Genomic DNA, 22361 nt, shown 5'->3' with positions numbered 1-22361 from the left:
CTGCACGGCGTGGATATGTCGACTTTGTGGTTCTTCTTATGAAGGCGGTCAACCAGGGAGTCTCAAAAGTCATTCGGATTACGGGAGACTTGGTCGGCGTACCATAGTCTGACAGTACAAAATCACAACAAAAATGAATCTCTTTGCCTACATTAATCATGATTTCCTACGGCGTGATTTTGCAAGAACTTTTTGTGTTCAATCTGCCTCGTAGTGTTTTCTTCAGGTATTTTATTACCCATGGCTGGTGTGATGAAAAAAATCAGAGCTCATATACACACTTCCGCGTTTCCCCGTTCAACATCAAGCCTCGATACGAGGCCCGGTTAGCTCAATCGGTAGAGCGTGAGACTCTTAAATGAGTACACCATCTCAAGGTTGCGGGTTCGACCCCCGCATCGGGCTGTTCCTATGTTCCAGATGGGATTGAGTGATCGTTATTTTTGGATTTTCATCTTTCTACTTTTTTTTTAGTTTAAGTGACTCGGTGTTTGGTTTTACATTTGTTTTTGCTGGCAAACTCAATCGTAGTAATGTTAGCACACTGAGTAGCACATTCTCCAAGGTATCTAACCTCTGTGTTATGGTTTTAACGTGAAACAAGCAATCACCCAAACTTTATTCTTCCCGTAGCAACAAAGTAACAATTCACACATTGGCATATATTCCTAGCTTCCATTTCAGAGTGCTATACTGTAAACAACCACGTATGCTTTTGTTATCCTCAATCGCCTGCTGCCTTCTCCAACACCCCTACTTCCTCTGTCTTTGCATTTTCCGCTTCTCGTTGTCGCTTCTTTTCAAGCTTCTTCTGATACTTGGCTCTCTTCGCATCAAGTCGATCCTGCTCCTCTCTCAAAGCCCTGATGGCTGGACTCTTTGCTCTGATCTTTGCTCCGTATCGCCAGAAGACGAATGGAATTGGAATCATAGCTACCTCAAGGAGGCCCAGAAGTGTTCCGGCCCATTGAGGAGTCATGGCGGCGTACATCTTAGGACCAGCCAGGGGCAGAACGCCTCCAGCAATACTTCGAATAACAGCGTTTCCGGCGAGGGCACTGGCAGCGTATATGGAGTACGCGCCAGCCAGATAGTTCGAGCCATAGATGAAGCTGATGGTGTTACCTGCACCGAAAGGGATGCCGAAAGCGATCGGAATAGCCCAATGAATGGTCGCTGGCAGGCATGTCCACGAAAACACAAGCTGGCCGATCGGGGTCAGGATAGCGCCAATGGCCATGACCAGAGCCGTCGCTTCAGGCTGAGGCCTACCAGTTACTGGATCTCGAGGCTGAGAGTTGATCAGTCTCCGGAAGAGAGGCTCTGCGAAGATGGCAAGCATGGTTCCGACGCCGATGCCCACAAAGGCCAGTCCTGACATGCCTGCATCCCATCCACGGTGTTGGGAAAACACGATAGGGTATGCCACGAAACAGAGATAGAGGATGGCATAAATCAGCGATATCCTGTGATGCCGTTAGCACACAGGAAACAGGCAGGCGAACAGGAATTGGACTACGACTCACCAGATATCCATAAACCACAAAATAGGTTCAGATGCCAACAGAGTGAATGGCCTACTCATGTTGATCTTTATCAGATGACGGGTGGAAACCCTTTGGTCATACTGACACCAATACCGCGGGTCATCGTTCTCCTTGCGCAACCGTGCGGCCTTTTGTTTCAGGATTGCGGGATGGTATGTCTCCTTCACTGTTATCATCATAAGAATTCCAACTCCACCAAGGATCAGAGGAATCCAGTTATCCCATCGCCATCCCAGATACTGGTACACAAAGCCGCCAATGATTGGGCCAGTAGATGGTCCATTCAGAGGCGCGATGGACCACATGGACATGGCTGCAGCCAGATAATCTGGATCCGAGATATCGACGATAGTTCCAGGACTATTTGAGATCATAGCGGCACCAAAGACAGCACTGCGGCTGTGTTAGCACAGCTGTGGCAAGGTTGGAAGACGTCACTTACCCAAAGAAGCGCACAACAATGATTTCTGTTAATGAAGTCGCCAGAGCACATGGCAGGATCAACAAAGCCCATACAGTCAAGCAGACGATGTACACTTTCTGTCGACCGTACAGCTCACTCAGAGGGGCCACAATTAGACTTCCCACAGCAAGACCAAGCAAATATGTTGTCAAACCAAGCGTTGTCACAGTCGTTGACGCCCCAAACTCCTCGGCCAGGCCAGATACCGATGCAGTGTAACATGTGCTATACAAGACGACGACCCACGTGGAATACGAGACACAGACGATAATCCACGCGCGATAACCCTTTGACCAGTTCCGGGGGTTATCTGGATCACCATCCTCAAAGAAAACCTCAAAGTCTGGGGGGCGAGAGGCGGCGCTGGTCACACTGGTGCCAGTTCTGGTATAAGTAATGGGTTCGCGAGCCTCGCGCTCTGCCTCTGTCTCGACATCTGGAGTGAGGGCGTGCTCCAGCGCCTCAAAGACGTCAGAGTCATGGGTGCGGCTGCAGCTGCGGCGTGTTTCAATGGTCCTGATGGGCTCTAGAATTGGCGACGACCCTGTTGAAGACGCTGAGGAAGACGACTCGGCGCCGTTGGCTGGCGATGCCTCCTCAAGGTCTTCTTTCATGACTGTTTATGTGTTGCTCCCAAACCTGGTTGTTGTGAGTTGACTGGCCAGATGGAATGCGATGGCGACTTTCACAATGAACTGTCGTCATGTGCCGACTCAGGTTGGTTGCCCTTGGTTTATAGGACAGTGCAGTTCACGACACAGGGGGGCAATAGTGAAATGTCTGAATTTTCAGAGATAAGGACGAGATAACATTGACGATGACCGGAAAACGGCACACAAGGGAATCAGAACTACAAACAGTTACACTACATGGGTAAGTGGTAAATTGCGCCCTAGGTATGTCCTACAGCCGATGTGGGTGCCGAAGGAGCTTTCACAGCAGTTTAGCCTCTCTCAAGTGGAGATCAACAAACTCTTGTCAGCGCCGGGTGGACCCTTTGGTGGGCTTGCTTGATCACATCTGTTAAGGATGCTGTGGGCAAGCCTGCAAACACTTAACTCGCCGGAACGGATCACGGACCGGCCCCGTTCTCATGGAGATAAGCGTCTCAGGTCGGAGGGAAAAGATCTACACGAGTCAACTGACGACCCTGCAAAATCTGAATCTGACTCTATTTCAGCCAGATCAGAATTCGACAAGACATATAAGAAGACCCAATTGTACAATCGAGAAGAAAAGCTAGACAAGAACAATAGCTGATGGTTGATGCGTCATTATACACAACAAGCCTTCACTCTTGGCGCTGTTTGCGATATCAACCTCCCCTTGGTCGGCGCCGAAGTCGGCGATACTCGGCCGAATGGGCCCCCTCTTTTCGGAGCCGCATCGGCCCCACAACGGCCGGATCTGAACCATAAAGGTGGTAAATGCTTGATTGAACCTTCATCATGAGCTAACCTTATAATCACATCTAAGGTCTGTCCTGGCCAATTCTGGAGTTAATACATGATTTATTACATGCTCTACTACTTAAGCATCACTGTTCTTGCAGAATCTGTTTATCAAGGTAGGTCACTTGTTCAGCTGGATCTTGAGGTTCAAGGCAGCAGCTGTGTAGTCTGTTGGCTTGCTACTAAGGTTATTATGTTTTTTTGTTGTTGTTTTTTTGGCGTAGTGTATGACGCCTTATATTGTGGTTGTGCTTAGAAAATACCATGTTACTTGATGTGTGGTCACGGCATTACTTCCCTCTTTACGTGAATCATTGCATGGCCTTAACTATTTTTCTTTTAAGACCTGGTCAAGTGTTCTAACCAAAATGTCCCTGGATTTACTATGTGTTGCATGCAAGCCCGTCGAGGCTGGCCTGGGTGCTAAGCTAATCTTGTTGTTCTCTATACGCAGACTTGCATGTAGCCTATATTACAATTATATGATATTTGCATGCCGGGGTGGCGCATAGGATACCTTTCATGCCCAGGCAATTGAGAGATAATGCTGTTGGTCATAAATATGACTGAACGGCTCTCAAGATTGGCATCCTTGGGTGACGTAGGTCATTGAGACTGAGTTCTGTATTTGTTGTTAGTAAGTAAGTATTCATTGGAAACTAACCCCTAAGCTTCGTTCTTAATTTATACATTTATCTCGTCGATTCACAAGTTTACTTAAATAAAAGGGGCCTTTGTTTGGATGAGCGACTGAACACTTGCCCACGAAACATGGTTCAGTCAGTATCAGACGAGGGTCAGTTCCTTAGGCGTTATTTGGTTGTCATCGTTTCGCTCCATTTAGGGATGATCAACGTGAATGAGCCTTTGTGGGTATGGCCTAGATGAGCGTTCCCTGTAGACACTCTATCCACGGACAACTAGGTTAAAGTCTTGGTATTATTTTTTATATTGGCGAATCTGCTCACAGCGGAGATGGCCTGACCCTGGAACCCCTAACTCATATAGATTTTGCTCAACTAGCAAGTGTATACTTACTTATACATAACACTCTCGTCCATTTCTACCGAGACATTCTTTTTTTTTTTTTCAGTCCTTCCACAAGGTGTCATACTTGTTGTGCTTTCCCTCCGGTACGCCACGCACCCAATGAGGTCTCAAAACAAGACCAGTATTAGGAACTATACAATTATATACATGATTATCTTCACCCAAATATGGGCCTGGTGTAATGTAACCAGGGTAAGTTTATGCCGTCCAACGTTAAGATAAAATGATAGCCGCCGTGCTGAGCGGGTATAGACTATTTCTAATAGTAATGCTGAAGATCCGAGTTGTTGTTGGCTGCTTGAACGCCCATGGGCCGTCCTTGTGATGGTGCTGGACCTCGAGGCGGTTGTGGGCCTCGGCCTTGACTGGGACCGCTGGGCGCTGATACGGGAGGGTTGTTGGTTTTGCTGAGCGGCGCGTAGGCGTCATCGTAATCCACCTGTGGCCCGTAGCCGCCCTGCTGGTTCTTTGGCTCAACATCGTCGAGAGACCGATAGTTGTAGCCTCCTCCTCTACCACGACCACCACGGCCGCCTCTGGCATTACCACGGCCGCCACGGCTACCTCGACCTCGACCCCCTCGGCCGCCTGAATGATAGCCTCGGGACTCGTTGCGTCCGCTGTAATGACCATGTGGGTTTCTCTGGTTCCAGTCCTCATCCCCGTTATGCTTCCTTTTAGATGATTTGTTGGCAAATAAACTTTCGTACTCGTCTTCTCTTGGATCCTCTGGTTCGATGCGTAGAATGACCTTCTCGCCAACCACAGTTTCGAAAACAAAAGACTTTTCTGGTGGCAGGGGTTGCCAGTTCTGAATCTTTCCCGCGTCCATGGGTCTGATGCCCTTCCTCAATGCTAGCACGACGAGCGGACTGGGGTTGTCGGTATGGAACTTGGCGTGTTGGGGGATAGGTCGAAGCTGTGCCGCCCAAATACTATTCTCAAAGCAAGCTGTGCCCACCACCTCCCACTTCATCTTACTGCCCATGCCGCCGACCTTTTCCAGGATACTAGCTGGACACGGCCGGGGGCAGATGAGAATGTTGTTGCCGTGGTACTTCAGCTCATGCTGGGGCATGTTTTGTGGTATATGTGCGAGCTTGATGAGCTTCTTTGTGTCCTCGGGCCCAATCATGTAACCAGTGAAGAACACAGTCTTCTTAATCCTGAGCCGATGCTGGCGTCCCCGTGGGGATTGCTTCGAGACCATCTCGTTGTGGATGTTTATCATGTGCTGAATCTCGGCGACCTCGATGACGGGATCTAGAGTCGTCGCGCAATCCGCCACTTGGATCACTTCAGCTGTAAGAGGGCCACGTGTTGGGGTTATGTTTTGTTGGCGGTTGAACTCGGCGAAGAAGTCGCGGAAGCCTTTTGTGTGTTTTGGTCGATCCTCATATACGCGAATCTCTTCTGCTTGCTTGTATGTCTCCATCAGGGCCCCGAGAAAGAGTTGCTTGAAGTGCATCGTACTTTGAAACTTTTGGTTTGAGGGGCTCACCGCGGGTTTGAGACCAATCATATCGAATTCGAGTCCTTTGGCCGTCACCATCTTCTTTATCAACTCAGCGAACCCGCGCTCCGATCGACCCGTTAGTAGAACGCAGAGGGCGTCTTTCTGCTTCATGCTCAGCTTGACAAGATCAACAATTTTGTCGTTCCACCAGCCATCCCAGGCACGCTTTTCCTCAATATCGATGCCTTCCCCTGTCGCCGCGAGGATGCGGCTGTCATGCCACCAGCCGCCATTGACAAACGTTTCCTGATTCGATAATGTTCCAATCGTGGGCCCGTTCCAGAGTTGGGGATTCGGTAGAGGAGTCTTGAATACTGAATTGTGTTAGATGCATGCTATGTTTCCATTGACTGAGCCGCGAACTCACGAGTGTTGTCGAAATCGTAGACGTGCAAGGATTTGATCTTGTCGACGGCTGCAGAGGGTGAATTAGCGTTATGCATGGGAAGCAGACGGAACGAGAATATGGACACGATTTATCACGAACCTGGTAATGAGTTGTTCAGAACGGACCATCGCCCCAGAGCTGTGATAGTGTGTTGCGACGCGGCGGCTGCAGGCCCATGATATGCGCTGAAGGCCGAAGCCATGGCGCCTGAGATGCTGAGTCTACGAAGGCGAGAAGACGCTGATGCTGTTGCTATAGATGGATATGTAGCGAGCATACAGTTAGTCGTAGAGTATCGCGGTGAATTGGGATGGAGGAAAAGCGAGGCTAGAGTTGATTTGGCGATGTTCGATGATGTAGTTGAGGTCCAAGTTTGTCGACCCTTGAGAATAAAGTGACGGTGGGGCCTGTGAGCTGTAACTGCGACGCTACTGGTCCGAGGCGGCTCCAGGGCCTGTATAGGCGACAGGCGCCGCATTTCAGGTGCCTAAGGTACTGGATGCAAGTAATGGGAGTCACAAGCGGGTGCTGCTCAATCAAGATGGAACAATACCTAAGGTATAAAGTAAATTCAAAAGGTGTGAATCATATTTTGTGAAAGCGTATCAGAGAACAGCATGAGACTTTCCAGAGCAAGCTCAACAAGGACAACCTTTCACCCGAACTCCATCCATTACATACATACTTTACCTTATTACCCCTCATTGAACTGAACTGAACCCAGCTGAGCTGAGCTGCATTTACTTGCATTTCACCTGGCACTCTCTTTTCCTCTGCTTTTCACTATGGCGTCGTCTAGTGCTGTTCGCTTCGTCACTGGTACCAAAAAGTCTCCTCTGGGCTCCGTGCATCTTCAGCTTCGCGTGAAACCGGGAGCCAGCAAGAACCGCGAGGGCGTCATAGCCGTCGCCGACGATGCAATCGAGCTGTGCGTTTCTGCTCAGGCGAGAGAGGGCGAGGCCAACAAGGCTGTAGTTCAGGTCCTCAGTGGTATATTGGGCGTGCCAAAGTCTAGTCTTCAGCTGACACACGGCATCAAGTCACGCGACAAGACGATTGTGCTGGGTGGGATCAAAGGTGATGGAGAAGATTATGCAAGAATCATACGGGAGATACTTGACAAGGCAGCGGAGGAATGATCAAACACGAGTGATATGATATATAGGTATACACTATTGGTTTGTTTCTCTGAAGATGTAAGTTTCTCATTGGTTGGTGAGTTTCTCTTCAAGACAAAGACTATATTACTGGGTCATTATTGCCCAGAAACATTTAGGACTGGCTGACCAAATTCCACTGGTTTCCTCTCGTCCTATCGGCTGTGTATTGGATGAGGGTGGCTGACGTTAGAGTATGGCTTATATTCTATCTTACACTTCATTCATGGTCACGAAGGAAACCTTAGGTTTCACTCTGGTGGGGGAAAAGAGTCTTCTTTGATAGTCCGCTAGACGTATGTGCCCTCCGGGGAGGGGACATGGTGTTTACTATCAACGTGGATAACTCGAAGAACAATAGATGATCAAGTGACTGTCAAAACTCTTCATAGCTCCTCTCCATGTTAAGTATTGACGTGGCTACGGATAAATGCACTAGCTTCGCCAGCCATTTCTTCCCTTCAGAATCCATAGTTAGGAGCATCTCGATGATATCGCATGAGGGGTGTGGTGTGGGAATCAATACCTACTGCATCGCTATATCTGTCTGAACCCTAAACGCATGAATGCTCGGCAGTGGTATTTGAGCGTTTACCGTCTTTTTCCTATCCACAATAATGTTTCATAGAGAGAATGCAGGGCTGCATATCAAGCCCTGGGGCTGAGAAGGAAAAGGCCCACGGACTACTGAACGCGTATGTGTCTCTTTTTTTAAATTGCCATGCGCTGTGCATCGGCTTTTCTCATCATCATCGGCATGTTGAGTTTCGATCGATCGAAGGAAGGGATTGCCACCCTGTCGTTCCGGCCGCGGATACAAGAGAGCCCAACTAGAGACAGAAAAAGGTCGATGCCCGATATTTGACAGTCCCTTTGATTTGGCCCAAGCGGCTAGGCCGTATCCGCTATGTGAGGAGTATTGACAATGTGGTGATCAAGTTGAGGTTGAACAGAGACAGGAGGTACAACGTCCCAACAAGAGATGGGACGAAAAGTTCTGAGCATACCGGAGGCCTCTGGCATTCACATTATTGCAAAGCAATAGCACCAAGTTGTACTTGATGTTCAATCGCTTATCGGAATCTCCAGACAGACTATCAGAGCATGCAACGTGAGGCCCAAAGGATCGGCAATCCCTCACTCACTCAGGTCTAGTTTGCAGATCGATACTTCTCGACCCCTTTGACCAATTTAGACACCTAATATTCACACACCGGCCGGCCGGTAACAGACAAGACCCCGCACCCCATCCTGCAGAAAGCTACAGAGCAACCGATGCTTGTTGCCCAGCCCTTGGGGACACAGCCCATTGCCTCACAGTGTTCTGCGTCATATCGATCACTCAGAACAGAGGAGCCACAGTAGCGAGGGGTTCTCCTCTCCAGCCTCAGCGAAGTCACACTCCTTATCTTGGTACTGAGAGTGACTCTGCTGTGGCTGAATGCCCTCAACTTGCCAGAACAGGAAGCATGTCTAGCTCATTGACAAATACCATTGGACGCTTGTTGCACAACCCACGGGCGGGATCTTCTCAGTCCCTGCGATGTAAATCACAACCCTGATTCTGAATAGGCAGTTTTCAGGGAACATATCGACACTTGTCGAGTGAAATGTCTCCAGTCATCTTTCCTCTTTCTCACCGACCTTTTCTCACACTCCTCGCAAAAGAACCGCCCGCCAAACGGTCGCCCACGGTTATAGTCTTTCTTGGCCGCTAGAGTCGCTTAGCATTGCACCACGGGATCCCTTCGGGCCCAGGGTTGTTGTGAGTTTGTTAGCCACAAGTCCGGCGTTTTGATCAATGACACCCAATGATGGCTCATGTTGAAGAGTGACTTGTGGCTCAAGGCTCGTCGATCCCTCATGACAGCGCACGCCCCTCAAAGACTAGGTAGGTAAGTACTCAAGTACCTCCCACAGACTCCAATCACCCATCATATGGATGCCGAGCCAGTCAACGTTGGAAAAAACCATGTGAGGTTTCACTGCTGTCGAAACACACGTATCGCCACCTATGAGGCGGATATGATGTGAAGTGTGGCTTATCATTGCTCCCCTTCTGTGGCGAGTAGAGTAATTAGTATGTCCCTAGGTCCCATTGAAGCACACCACAATTGTCAGGGCCTGATTATTAATGCCTCATCCGGGCCGTTGAGTGGCCCTTGCTGAGCTCAGTGAGCCAAATTGAGGGGGAGGTGGCTTGGGAAGGAGTAGGTGAAGTGTTAGAGTGTGTCGCGTACCCGCCCATCACTTTCAATTGACAATGGCGATCCAATTCCCCTGAGGCGCGAGCTTAACCTCGATTGTGGCTAGTAATGACCAGTTGCACGATCATGGCATGGGATTAGGTCCCAATGTCCGGGTACCGCCATGCACCGGATCCAATGTTTGCATGATAACACAATTTCCCATGTCAACGGGCACCGGGAGTATGTTGCCGACCGAGGTGCTCTATTTGTGCAGCAAAGCGCCGTACTGCACTTCAACTGCAGACACGATGCACATAGCTGGGTCATGCCATGCCATCGCCGATGAATCGAGACTCACCCGCCAAGCGAACATGCCAACATAGGCGACGCAACAAAAGACCAAAAGACTCTTGAGCCAAAAGGGTTTGTCCCGATGGGGAATGAAATATACCATGGGAGTCTGGAACGTGCGCGCGTCCTTGTACTCGGTGAGTTCCTCTATCATTCTCACGCCGTGAGCTGGGATACTTCACTGCAACCGCCTCTAATTCCCCTCAGACTAGACAGCGCATCGCAGATTAGAACAAACAGGTGCGACAAATCATATTCGAAGACGCGCCAGGCACCTTATGCCCATGAAACATCGCTAACACGCCAATGTCCAAGACCATCATTCCTAGTCAAGTTGAGCGGAAGCTTGAATCACTTACAAGCCACAACGTTAAATTGATTCTAAACTGTGAAGCTCGACGTAACCCCAGAGAGGAGACACAGTATGATTAGGTTTGTATAGTCTGGGGGAACACGCAAACCCCCTCGCCACAGGTGGCTAAGCTCGGCACTTTGTTCCTTTCGACTCCATCTTGGCAAGGTACTCAGTTGACCAATTACTATCAACTGAAATAGTAATCTGTTCGGAAGACGGCTCGAGGTCCCCTTGGCGAACTTGATGACCCTGTGGCAGTGTGGCTCATGTCGGTGTAACCCAATTGCGTTGCTATTTCCGAAATCTGGGCTTCGCTTTCTCATAGACCATCTCTTTGAGTTTGCTGACCTATCCTTTCTAATTATTCATGCCGCTTGGCGCTTGTAGTCACCGGATAGAAAGTCCGGCTTGGCCAGGATATGGCTGTTTGGCTCTTGAATTCCTTACCCTTGACGCTCATTCGAAACGCATTATCGATGTGCTAGCCACGAAGCGATAGCCTGGGATCGAGTCGTAATGATTTGTCCACGACACGCATGTAAACAATGCTATCGGTCCTGGACTTAGTGGGTGAGATGGCACCATCCTGGCCCTCGGCGACACAAACACAGGTCTGGTGGTATCGAATAGCGGCCGTTGAGTGTCAGATTGGTCCGCCACCAATATTTGGCCTAAAGGACTCCACAAACGGTTGAAGCTGAGGCCCGGGCATCACGAATTGCAGTACTACATACCGTATGCCTTTAGACCTCACTTTGTGGTGAGCACTGCTGCCGTTAGATGAACCATCAAGATCTGGGACATGCTTGAAATATTGAACAAGTGTGGGTATTGTATATGGCATTATATGTACGTCGTATTTCCCACGAACAAAGATAAGTATTCCATCTTACTCACTCGCCCCGTCTCCTGCTTGCATTACTTCGTAAGTCCTATTTTCGTGTACGCCGGACTCATCCGCCCATTGTATAAGAATGTGATGCATATACGCTTCTGTGTTTTGCTTGAATGCATTCAAGATAAGAGGTAGTATCGCAGTAGAAATATGATGATGTCGCTTTCATGTCGGAGGTTGGACAGACTGACGAGGCCGTCCGTATAGCGTGTTGCACAAACGAATATATGTTGCTTGGCGGAATGTGGATTTATGCAGCAAAGATCCACACGTTTACAATGTTTTCGCATGATGCGGTAACAGGCGCCAAGAGTGTGCGCTCATCTTCGTATCGGGAAATCCGGCCATTTCCAAACGAGTGCATCCTCGGCTTGCCAGGGTACTGTCTGTTGACGGAGAGGATGGAGAGCGGTCCAAAATTCTCACTAGTACTTCTCCTCGGTGCGAGAATAGCCGCCCATCCCATCCATCGTCTGCCAAATCTTCAAGGCATGCGTCAAACAAAAAGGGCTCCGAAATGGTTGCCACTGCCGACACAAGTGTGGCAGCAAAGAATGAAGAGGAAAGATGAAAATAGAATAGTAAGAATAAAAAGAAAAACCGGTGGTATCATTTTTCAACAAGACTAACAATCGTCAACGCCCCGGAGCCAACAACCCCAATCCGTATATGTATGTGATCGTGTGTCCAACCTGGCGACAGGCCGAGAGACCCCAGCAAAACAGTACAATCCCAAGTCTAGACCCATATGTTGCTTATCGCCGCAAACTCATCGCCGTACGTAACTCAAGGTAGCAATGGCGGGAGTTGAAAAAGAAAAAAAAAAAAAAAAAGACACAAAGAAAAAAGGAGGGATAGTGCGATTAGAAAGTAAGACGGAGAACGAAACCACTTGTTGCTTTGTCGTTGGATTCTGTAATGTCTTCGGTGGTGTCGACAGCCATTTCCCATTCCCGCTTGACTGCCGGTCCAGTAACTTCTTGTATCTCAAGCGTCATGTCTTGACCTTCCTTGAGCTCTTGTACCACATCGTCGTCCATCTCCACCTCAAGGCCGTTCTGGATGGAATGGATTGTGCGGAGGATTCGGGAAGGGTCGATGCCCCACTTGGCCGCGATTCGGTTGTTGAGTTCCTGAAGACTACGTTGCATCAGGTAGATAGCGCGGTGGTAGTCTGAGCTTCCGGGCTCGTTCGGGTTTCTTCGTTGAATATAGAAGCATGCCACAGGCTTTGGACTTCGCTCCTGGGGTGGGCGATAGGACGGGTCAACACCTAGAGCCTCGATCCATCCACTAAGACTGCCATCATCGTCACCCTTCGTAATTCTTGTGGGTTGTTCAGACCCTTTCCGTGATATGTCACCTCCCGCCACTGAGTCGAAGTTCTTCCATTGACCACCAGCGCCAATACCAGACGCCTGTGATGCCAGGGATAGAGAACTGGGCGAGGGAGAAATCATAGAGCCCGTGACAGAGCTTCGTCCGCTTCTGGCCTGCCAGTTAGGACCTTCGCCAGGCTTGGTCAGAGGCGAGATATCTCCTGGAAGAGACACAGGGTGCATGTCTGGGTCGTCAGGCTCATCGCCCCGGAGGAATAATACACTGACAGGCCGTGTACTGGTGAACATGTCCTGCAGCGTTTGGAGCTTGAAATGTAAGTCTTCTTCCATGGTAGCTCTTCCACCGCCAGCAGAACTGGCTGAGGACATAGACCATGTTCGCTTATGCTTCTGAACTTTGCCGGGTCTTTGCGGCTCTCCGATCTTTGCAGCTCCACTTGAACGTTTGCGCTTGCCGAAGTCTTTGAGACCACTCTCAGCTTGTGCGATTTGCTGCTTAAGCTTGTCGATAGACTTTTTCACATGTGCCACGTCGTTAGAAAGCTTCCTCTCTGCTCCATGGTCACGGAAGAGCTTGACCTTGCAGTAACAAATCTCAGGGTTGGCGTCGGCCGCTGGCTGTGAAGGATCGCACGGCACAGGGTGAGTCTTGGCGCAGAGTCTTACAGGAATACCCTTAACACCTTTCGAGTGGCTGAAATCGGTAGAGAGGAAGTTGAAGCGAACTGCGATGTTAACCTCGGGGGGGCCATTGATCCCTGGTGTCCAGGTGACACAGAAGCCATCAAACGAAGACGATTCAAGCTCCACACGGGTTCGCTTATCGTCACCTTCAGCTGGCTGGCCTGCCTCTACGTATTCAACTGCTTGAAGCTTTCCGCCTCTCTGGTGTGCCTCGTTAGTGCCTCTGCCTTCTTTCCAGAGACCCCAGCATACACCTGGCCGCTGTCGTTGCTGTTCATCCTCAAAAGACACCCGCACGAAGGTGCGATATTTGGTTCCGGGGGCAACGGGCATGGTAGCATTTGTATCGGCAACAGAAAGTGAGTAAGCCTGTCCCTTATTAAGATAAGTGACAGGGATTTCGTCTGCATGCTTGATCATGGCTGTAGGAGCGTTGAGGGTTGAGTGAAACCGAAATTTTTCTGCTGAGGCCGGAAGAGGATGGGATATAGGACCACTTGAAAATTGTCTTGTTGGCATGTTCATCATGGGTGTAGTCTTGTGAAGAGTGGCACCAATGGATGACATGCGCTCTTCAGAAGGGTCCGAATCCATGGGCGATCCATCTTGATCCATGGTCTCATATCCTGTGTCTTGATGAACAAATGTAGATGGCGCAAAGGTTGGCTGGGGTGGGGGCGCTTGAATGAACGGGTTGAAATGGTGGAATTGATGTGGTTGCAGTGTCTGAAACCCGGACATATCCATCACTGGCTGAGCTGGGCCAGGATGCAGCGAGTCCCCCGATGTTGGCATAGACAGCGGTGTGTTAAGTCCCATTCCCAACCCGAGAGTCGGAGTATGCAGGTCGCCGGCCTGTGGGTGAAATAGTGTATTAGTGCCTCCAGGTGTAGGTGTGTAGTAGCCAGGTGGTGCATTAGCAAAGTTGGCGAATGACATGGAATTCGGATCTAAGAGAGAGGGAGTAAATCTCCAAGGGTCGTTAGTCGCCCTAGGGGTTGGATCTTGATCACGGAATGCATCATGAGTGAGGTTCTGGTTCCTGTGAAGCATGTCAGTAACACTGCGCACGTACGCCAGGTGCCAGCACCATGGTACATAGTCACAATAGCACATACCGATCAGGTAGAGGCACAGCAGGCACGTTTTCGGCGCCAGTAGTTTGTGACAGGCCTGGAGCAGTAGCAGCAGTACTGGCAGCAGCGAGGTCAGGGAACTGCTGTCGGAAATTGGCCAGCAGTTCATCGCCTGGCTTCTGTGAGCTCGTCCTAGGAAAGTATTGTGTTAGTCAGTAGAAAGATTAAGGCCTTCAGCCTATATTTTGAGGGCATAACAGCGCGGGTGTCCAAACTAATCGTATGTCGTATGGTGCGTACCTTTGTCGAAACATGTCGAGACGAGCGTGCTAGGCCGTCTCAAGACAGCAACAATGTCGAATGGTTGTCAGCGCAGCGCGGAGAACAGTGTCTTCAAGTTTAGACGATCGGCGATGTCGCTAGTTTGCGAACAAAAGTCGTAGGCACAAATTTCGAAAATAGGTTATTGGATAAGGCAGTTGCTACCGCTGTTCATTGATTTTGAGGTGTAGCGTTCAATGTATTGTTGCGACAACGGGTTGTGGGATGGTGGTGCTGGCCGAAGCGAAGCGAAGCGGAAAGCGTTAATCGCGGTAAGCCGTTAGACGCGTTATAACGGCGAGACAGGGTAAAGCGACGAGCCAGCTGTACTGAGCGAGTGTTGACAGAGGTCGACAGTTTCTCGCGTGGGTAGAGGATAAAGTAGAAATAGAAGAGAGGTGCGTGAAGCCGTGGGATATTGTAGCAGGTGGTGTAAATAGTAATTAGGAAGGGTCAGGTAAAGTAAGCTAGAGAAGGTAAGGGTATATTGGAGGAGTGGTGGGGACCTGTCGTCAGTCCCGCCAGAGCAGGAGGAGGGTGAAAACTGAAAGACTCGATGGACGGAGAACGAGGATCTGACTTCGAAGTTCCTAAGTACCTCGTACCCACGTCCCAAGCTCTGGGCTGGGGCGCCGAGGCGGTGTCGTGGATCGAGTGGATGAGGTGAATGTGGATATGGATCGGGAGGAGGCGTGTCTATAGTAAAGGGAGGGTACTTGTGCCACACGGTTTTGTGCCTGTGCCAGACGCCAGGGAGTGGTGCGATGTTGGAGTCAGGATGCGACGTAACGCGGTGATCTCAAGTGATGCCGAGATATTGTTTTTGTTTTGTTCAGAGCTGAACCCACGAAGCCTATTTCAGCTGTTGCAACACTGCGGCGTCAACTGCTGTCGTCAGAATGCGACTGCACCGTAGATTAGGACATGAACTTTCTAAGGGAGACTTGAGAGGAGAACACCTTTGCCGATGGAGACGGGACTGTTCGACTGTCGGGTTCTAGCGAGCGGTTATGTGTTTTGCAGGTGTCGAGGCAAGTGTCCTTCACGCCGAGCCAAGCAGTTGCAGAGTGGATGTGATTTTTCGGGGCGACAATAGCTTGTCCGCAGTGCCGGGATGCCGCCAAACAAAGATAGGTAGTAATTGCAATACCGTTAGTGTTTGCTGGCTAAGGTGTCTCTCTTGTCCCCTTGTCTTGTACATGCTGCTGTTCGTGTGTGGCTGGAGCTTGCGATACCTTACATTAAAATGTGCGCTTTGCTGTAGTAGCCAGCCTACCAGCGTCGATTTTGTGAACTCTGGGCGTCAGAAGGACATGCATCCAATACCAACATATCCACCCGTCGATTTTCGGGAGCCTGTGGGGTCAAAGCCATGGGGGCAAACCAGTGACCAGCAAGGGGGACCCTGATCCCAGAAGTCTTCTCATCCGCCAGGTCAAGGGTCGGCGGGCAGCTAGAGACTAGCAGCTAAAACCCTTGTGCTGCATAGACCATGGGTGGAGAAGAGAAGAGTTAGAGGGGAGACAGAAGGAGGAAGAAGAGGCTCGTCTCGTCGTTCGTTCGCTGTCTGGTATCGGCCGTGTTGTTGAAAATTGTTAGTGAGGAACAGGTACTTTCTCCTTCGGGCGGTTATGGCAACAGCCTATGTCCTTTCTTTCTTCCCATCCTTCCTCCCTGTGCTTGATCGGAAGAGGGCATGTGGCTTGTGAGGCTTGTGACAGGACAGACAGAGTATGGTAAGGTAAAGTAAGGTAAAGAACAGCAAGGGAGGCTTCGGGCAGTGACGCCATTGCAGTGTTGTGGGCATTTAGCTTCCGCACCCTTTTACTGGATGGGAAAGATGAGACTTGCGTTAGGTTTTCTCTAGACTGTAGATTGAGTCAACAGAAGTGCACGTCTACCTGTGAATGCATCTGCATCTATTACTACAGTGTATGTGCCAGCGAGAGTGGCTTTATCAGAGGTTAGATGAAGAGGGGTGAGGCTTGACCACTAGGCCCCCAGAATTATCCCATTTCCATCCCGTTATTTTCCCCCGGTGGTTTAGGTTGAGTTCTGATATGTGTTGCTGCGCAGTAATGCACTGTAGCAGTTAGTTAGCTTCGAAGCTGTAGGCGGGGACCCGGTCTCTCACTGTCTGTTTCTAAAAGGCAGTGGTCCTGGCGCCTCGGATACAACAGCGGTAACCCTTACGCAGGAACGCCAGAGCCGTGGGATGTGGATGTTCCAAACCCACACTCGAACACTAGCTGGATCGAATCTTTACTCTGCCATCGGTTTGCATCTTAAGAGCACCTAGTCTGCCATCGGCTGCCCACGCCAAAATCACCCCTCATCGAAAGTTCTATCGCGAGGTGCTTGCTCTTTTATCGGGGACCGGGGCTTTGGGGTTAACCCATTGTTTGAGACTTTTTTTTTTCTCCTGTCTTTGCCTTCTCCTCTTCAAGCGCCATCCTCGACTGGTACCTGAGCTTGTGGTTATTCGAGTCGGTAAATTAAAGCCATGGAGCCAATGACATCTGATGGAAACAAAAACTCTACATCTGTCCTACGCATACCGAACGCTAGTCATCCACATGGTGTGCTTTGATGGGGAAAATCAAAACAACGTGACTGAAGTGTATGTTTACCTACCTGTCTACCTACGGATGGAGTCTGCCCATGCCATGCCATGCCATGCCTCATCTCCCGTTTCTCGCCGCAATGTGTATGCGCTGTGCTCCATTGTGCCCCCTGCTGCGTATATCCATCATATGAGTCCTATTGGTCGGAGGATGGCTCATTTGGAAAGTCCTGCAACCGCATCCGTACAATGTGTGTGAAGACTACATGTAGGGCAGGGCCTGGTGTTTCTTCCAATACTGTCCCCGGTCTGGCGGCATGACGGATGGGTTCCCATCCGTTCCTTTCTTCATCTGCATCACTCACATCCACAGCCCGAAATGACCTCTGCCTCTAGGCCTTCCCTTTTGGGGCCCTACCACCTGACCAGGTCCGTCATCCATCAGAGCATCCCATGGTCAACCTGGGTGAGATGTTGTGCTGTAGTTTTCTATGTGAAAAACACTACAGCAGCACACAGATGATTTCTGTCATTTCCAGAACGTCTATCAATATGATAGCTCCTAGGCTAGAAGGGACCTGCTCTGTTCTTCCCGCGTGGCTATGCTGAACCCTTCGGATTCTCAATATTTATCCTGGTCTTGGTACTACCTTACCTATGGTTCATCTCTTGTCCAGGCGCGCTTGTGTGCATCTAGCAGAGGTTCCGGAGTAGTCACTCGATCATTTAATTGGTCTTAGCGACGCCTAGGTTTAGAGCTTATCCATCCTCTATGTTCGAATGAAGAAAGTCACCTAGTCGTCACAATCGAACCATTGCCCTCATACCGCTTGGCCTGATTCGGTTTGGTCCAGACGTTGGGAATGCCATTTGCAAAAGCCATGCGCTGCAATTGTAGCGGCCGCCGAAGTCCCTCCCTAGTCTAACTCTTTGGTGGCCGTTACCGTTCATTCGATTAAAGAAAGATCTTCACCACTCACTCCAGATTGAGAATAGACACGTGGGTGATTTGCATGTGTGTTCTTCGGGCCTTGGGTCCCCGCACATCCAATCCGTTATTCGGGGTTGACGACAGACAGCTTCACAGCCACAGTTAGAGGCGATTTCATGACGACGCCACAGGGCTCGATCCCCAATCCTCGGCACATTATTGCCCAATTGCATGTTCTGGGCCGATTCCAGCTGTGCCGATCAATATTTTGACTACCTTATCTTGTTGATCATTGCTTGAGATTTCAGCTGCTCAGGCATGGGCGTGACTGGCAGATGTGGCTCTAAGCGTCGTTGTGGCGTAATGAGCGTGGCTTGACGCGTGGCTGTCGCCCCCTTCCGTTTGTACCTTCCTCAGAGGGGAGTTCATTAATGAATTAGGAAACCATTTTCTTTGGATCGTCGACTTTTCATCATGGCATCTCGGCACTTTTACTTTTAACCCGTTTTCGTGGCTTTTGTGTGCTAGAAATGGTGACCAAACTTTTTGGTTTGCCTTCATATTTGATTCCTCACGATATCTTGTCCCGGGTGCAAAACTAGCTGGCAACTCTAGCTTACACGCACCAACCGTTCGAACAGCCAACCCTTGGCAGGCATAGGCAAGCAATCTTGGAGGACCACGATATCCCAAGATCAAAATCCAACCTGACTATGGCTCATGCCACTATCGAACTGCAGATCTCTTCTGTGTTGCCAAGCATAAATAGCATGGCAACATGTTTGATCGATTTGGAAAGCTGTGGTCAATTTAAACTTGAAGTATGTACGGAGTGTCCAAGTTTCTAACTCTTGGTTTCTAACACTTCCGAAACAGTCTTACCTCAAGTCCTCCTGCTAGACACCTTCAGCACAGTCAAGCTGATGGTTCAGTCATCCAATTGACTGGTAAAGCATACAGCTCTCCCTTTGGTTCTGATTGTTTGGAGCTTCCTTATTCCAGGCTGAGAGCGTTTGATCTGGTCTCAATGAATTATTGTTGAGCGTTCATTAAACGCCGTGGGTGCTTTACCTTTACCAGGGCTACCCTGTCAAGTCCCATCTGGTGCCATCTCGGAACACATCCTAATCCCAGTCAAGTCCATCCAACGATTGCATGTTCCGACTTGGGTGTGCAACCAAACAGAGATGCAGGACCGTGCCACTACTGGGCTTGAGAACGGAAATATGCATCGAGCCAGCTCTGCATCCAACTCTCCAGTCTACCCGTTTTTGCAGTCATCAATAATAACGGTGCAGCCCTTCTTCGTCTGGGCTTAATCTCGGCAAATCATTTACGGATCGCGCCCGGCAAGATCTTGCCCGGATCACAACGTTCACTAGCAGAGTCGAAGTAAATGGTATCGAGCTTTGATTGCTATGCACTTGTTGGTTACGTCAATGTCATCGCCAACGACAATCTGAGCTGCAACCCCTGCTCTATGTCCTCGCCGTTTACATTTCAAATTTTCAGCGATATCATCAAGATATATCAAGTCGTTAGGGCTTCTACAGTTTCCTCAGTCCGAATCATCTGGAGATTGATGCTCCTCCAAGCCCTGACAAGGCCATCGTTGCCCTTTGGCCATGAACGTGTGACTGGTAGCTCACAACGGTCATCTACCATGCGGCGGGTATCTTGGTGTGAACACCACACAGTTTTCGGGCGAGTTGCGTACACCATGTAACGCTTCCCCTCACACCCTTCCTCACAGGGCAATCTCTCTAGGGGTTGTTGATTGACGAACAATCTCTTCGAATTCCAGGTTCAACTACATTTCGAGGATAGTCTACTGTATTGTTTGTCATGGCTTACAATGCCTTGTCGTGCTCGGCTATCCCTTTTTTGGGATGTTATGTGTTAGTTCACCACACGCTCAAGCAGGTTAACACAAAAGACATTCATATCAATCAATTCAGATGCCATCTTACTCAGATGTCAACCCCACAAATGACAGCTGGCTCGTGATATCTTGCAGGCCCTTCAAGTGGGCAGTGTACGAGAGATGCATTTGATTCAATACCGGTACCGCGCACGAAGTTGCCTCAAAGTGCCGTACCGTTAATGCCGAAGCTGAAGAAAAACCTGGAACTTGATCCCGGTTTCCGTGTTAGGGCATTCAGGACCTTGGAGTGAGACGCCTGATTGACTTCCGGAACATTAGCGTTCATCAGAGCGGAGATGTCGCCAAACTTGTCCCATTTTGCCCTACAGGGGACCAGGGTTTTGTTCGTCACAACAGATGGGCCCAGCCACAATGCAACAGCCATGACCATGATGTCATTGTTGCTATCCAAGATCCTTCCACGTCAGTCTACCCACGAGGCTGAAACTGTTATCGAAGCCTCTAAGGAGCAAGACATGGAGTAATGGCAAGGGACTTGGGGAAATACTACAAACATGGGCGCATTCATCACAAAACAGGTTAGAGTTGTCGACGTGGCACCCTCTTTCGCCAGTCAGACTGGGACGCTAGGTATCATCTTCGAGTCCACTGATGCCCCCGCATGATGAATGAGGGAAGCATCACGAACAGCAAGCTTTTTAGAGGCGTTGACGTCATCGGAAAGTATTGCTGACCTCTCCACTAAATGATTCAATTTTATTAAGATTGAGCTACTGGAGCACCACTCGGTCGAAACATTCGAACGAGCTTCAAACTCCTCCCTCATGGTTGCCCCGTTGTTCCCCGGTTGAACATAGTTACCAATCAATTGGTGGAAGTTTACTAACACCTGTGAGAAATCAGTTGGAAAACAGTAATGCCTATCATATATGGTCAGGGTCCTGATTATCAGAACTGCATATAGCCGCGAATACTAGACCCATACCTGCGGCATGATTATTATCTTGAGCCTTGTCACACGAATGTGCGAAGGGTAATAACGATTTCTGTTGGTTTACTAGGGTGAGCTTTCACCGGTAACGCCCAATTTGGGAACGAGCCCTACCTTAATCCACCTGTTATGCAGCACCCTGTTTCCATATACTGGGGTCGAATGCGACCCTGTGGCCAGCCTCCAGTATCGGCGAACCCTTACTTTGAATAACCGCAACTTTATTCGCTTTGCTCTGTGGGATTGGAGCCAGATCTTGACAGATCATGGCCGATTCAGTTTTCGGGGGTGGGTGCATTTCAGGAGGCCGAACTGTTCAAGATACTTTCCTGCCTGGGGCTTCTTGAACATTGGTTTCACGCATCAAACGCTGGCTTCTTGGAGCGCAGTTCGGGGAATGTCGATTCGAATACTTTCACATTACCAAACAAGCTGGCGCTCTTCGTCGTGGTGTTCCCTCAACTACGATCTTGAGCATTGATGGTCTCGATGACTCCGTAAACTGAGCATGCCTATCATAGAGCGGCTGGTGCCGTACACTGCAGTCAAGCCACCACACCCCTCTCCCTTGCTGAGGGCCACTGTACTGGGTACTTTCAAGCATGTCCAATCTCATCACCGGCAGTTCGAGTTTATCGTCAACATCGCCATCTTTCCGCACTCGGCTACTAGCTCGTGTTGCAAGCGAGTGTTATCTTTAGGACCTCAACTTCAACTTGTGAGAAAACTTCGATTTTTTTTTCTCCAAGGATGATGAATCAGGGTCCTCTTCCAGAAGCCTTCCGTACTACAGGGCTTAAAGGTTTGACTGGAACTGCCATACCTAACGGGGATACGGTCAGGTTGATCACTACATCATCGCACGTCCTACCCATGCGCATCTGCCCTCCTTGAAGGGTTTTTTGGGGATTCCTGCCCCCCTTCTCCACGCTTCCTGTACCTGAATTGGTCTCTTCCGTCGTAATTGTAAAGTCTGACGGTGAAGGGGGCTGATCGTTGCTTGGACAGTATGTCCACTCCGACAATGTCAATGGCGCGTTGCTGGTGAGAGACAGGCCAAGATGCCCAAAATAAGAAACGCATTTACTCCCTATTTTTGGAAATGCTATTTTCATCCCGACAGCGACGATCTCGGTGGGATATGCACATGGATATTTGAACTCCAAGGGTTGTGGGGGACGGTGGTGGTGGTGAGTTTGGTGATAGTT

At 49.6% G+C, this 22361-nt stretch overlaps 5 protein-coding genes and 1 non-coding gene across 6 annotated transcripts; 3 read left to right on the top strand and 3 right to left on the bottom strand.

Moving 5' to 3' along the window:
• The first annotated feature begins 320 nt into the window (after nt 1–320).
• FOBCDRAFT_t54 lies at nt 321–405 on the top strand. The gene has a single exon. It is a non-coding gene; the product is annotated as a tRNA-Lys (tRNA).
• A 172-nt stretch (nt 406–577) lies between these two features.
• On the bottom strand, nt 578–2907 carry FOBCDRAFT_215243 (major facilitator superfamily domain-containing protein). The gene is made up of 3 exons (XM_031173856.3): nt 1990–2907; nt 1527–1940; nt 578–1466 (listed from the first exon to the last, which is right to left on the bottom strand). The coding sequence occupies exons 1-3, from the start codon at nt 2622–2624 to the stop codon at nt 725–727; spliced, it is 1791 nt and encodes a 596-aa protein (XP_031050641.2). The 5' UTR covers nt 2625–2907; the 3' UTR covers nt 578–724.
• A 1863-nt stretch (nt 2908–4770) lies between these two features.
• FOBCDRAFT_126348 (uncharacterized protein) lies at nt 4771–6617 on the bottom strand (the record flags this gene model as incomplete). Its single annotated transcript, XM_031173854.3, has 3 exons — nt 4771–6341; nt 6395–6442; nt 6515–6617. The coding sequence occupies 3 exons, from the start codon at nt 6615–6617 to the stop codon at nt 4771–4773; spliced, it is 1722 nt and encodes a 573-aa protein (XP_031050639.3).
• A 583-nt stretch (nt 6618–7200) lies between these two features.
• FOBCDRAFT_288500 (uncharacterized protein) lies at nt 7201–7560 on the top strand (the record flags this gene model as incomplete). The annotated part of the gene is made up of 1 exon (XM_054703383.2): nt 7201–7560. The coding sequence occupies one exon, from the start codon at nt 7201–7203 to the stop codon at nt 7552–7554; it is 354 nt and encodes a 117-aa protein (XP_054559358.1). The 3' UTR covers nt 7555–7560.
• A 4548-nt stretch (nt 7561–12108) lies between these two features.
• Nucleotides 12109–14865, bottom strand: FOBCDRAFT_16192 (CP2 transcription factor-domain-containing protein). The gene is made up of 3 exons (XM_054703382.2): nt 14763–14865; nt 14505–14654; nt 12109–14428 (listed from the first exon to the last, which is right to left on the bottom strand). Exons 1-3 carry the CDS (start codon nt 14774–14776, stop codon nt 12226–12228), a joined length of 2367 nt encoding a protein of 788 aa, XP_054559357.2. The 5' UTR covers nt 14777–14865; the 3' UTR covers nt 12109–12225.
• A 4468-nt stretch (nt 14866–19333) lies between these two features.
• On the top strand, nt 19334–20283 carry FOBCDRAFT_16182 (uncharacterized protein). The gene is made up of 2 exons (XM_054703381.2): nt 19334–19999; nt 20082–20283. The coding sequence occupies exons 1-2, from the start codon at nt 19674–19676 to the stop codon at nt 20203–20205; spliced, it is 450 nt and encodes a 149-aa protein (XP_054559356.2). The 5' UTR covers nt 19334–19673; the 3' UTR covers nt 20206–20283.
• Nucleotides 20284–22361: the final 2078 nt, after the last annotated feature.

Source organism: Fusarium oxysporum, chromosome II (assembly GCF_013085055.1).
Source record: "Fusarium oxysporum Fo47 chromosome II, complete sequence".
Lineage (NCBI taxonomy): Eukaryota > Fungi > Ascomycota > Sordariomycetes > Hypocreales > Nectriaceae > Fusarium > Fusarium oxysporum.
Note: the sequence above shows the minus strand (reverse complement) of the source record. Positions and strands in the feature narration are given on the sequence as shown.

What these genes read in the sequence shown, in the direction of transcription:
- FOBCDRAFT_215243 (XM_031173856.3), bottom strand. Translation starts at nt 2,624, where the DNA reads ATGAAAGAAGACCTTGAGGAGGCATCGCCAGCCAACGGCGCCGAGTCG. An exon ending in ATTGTTGTGCGCTTCTTTGG is followed by an intron (nt 1,941 to 1,989) that starts GTAAGTGACGTC and finishes ACACAGCCGCAG; the next exon opens with TGCTGTCTTTGGTGCCGCTA. An exon ending in TTGTGGTTTATGGATATCTG is followed by an intron (nt 1,467 to 1,526) that starts GTGAGTCGTAGT and finishes ACGGCATCACAG; the next exon opens with GATATCGCTGATTTATGCCA.
- FOBCDRAFT_16192 (XM_054703382.2), bottom strand. An exon ending in GCTGTGCCTCTACCTGATCG is followed by an intron (nt 14,429 to 14,504) that starts GTATGTGCTATT and finishes CATGCTTCACAG; the next exon opens with GAACCAGAACCTCACTCATG.
- FOBCDRAFT_16182 (XM_054703381.2), top strand. Translation starts at nt 19,674, where the DNA reads ATGGTATCGAGCTTTGATTGCTATGCACTTGTTGGTTACGTCAATGTC. An exon ending in GGGCGAGTTGCGTACACCAT is followed by an intron (nt 20,000 to 20,081) that starts GTAACGCTTCCC and finishes TTCGAATTCCAG; the next exon opens with GTTCAACTACATTTCGAGGA.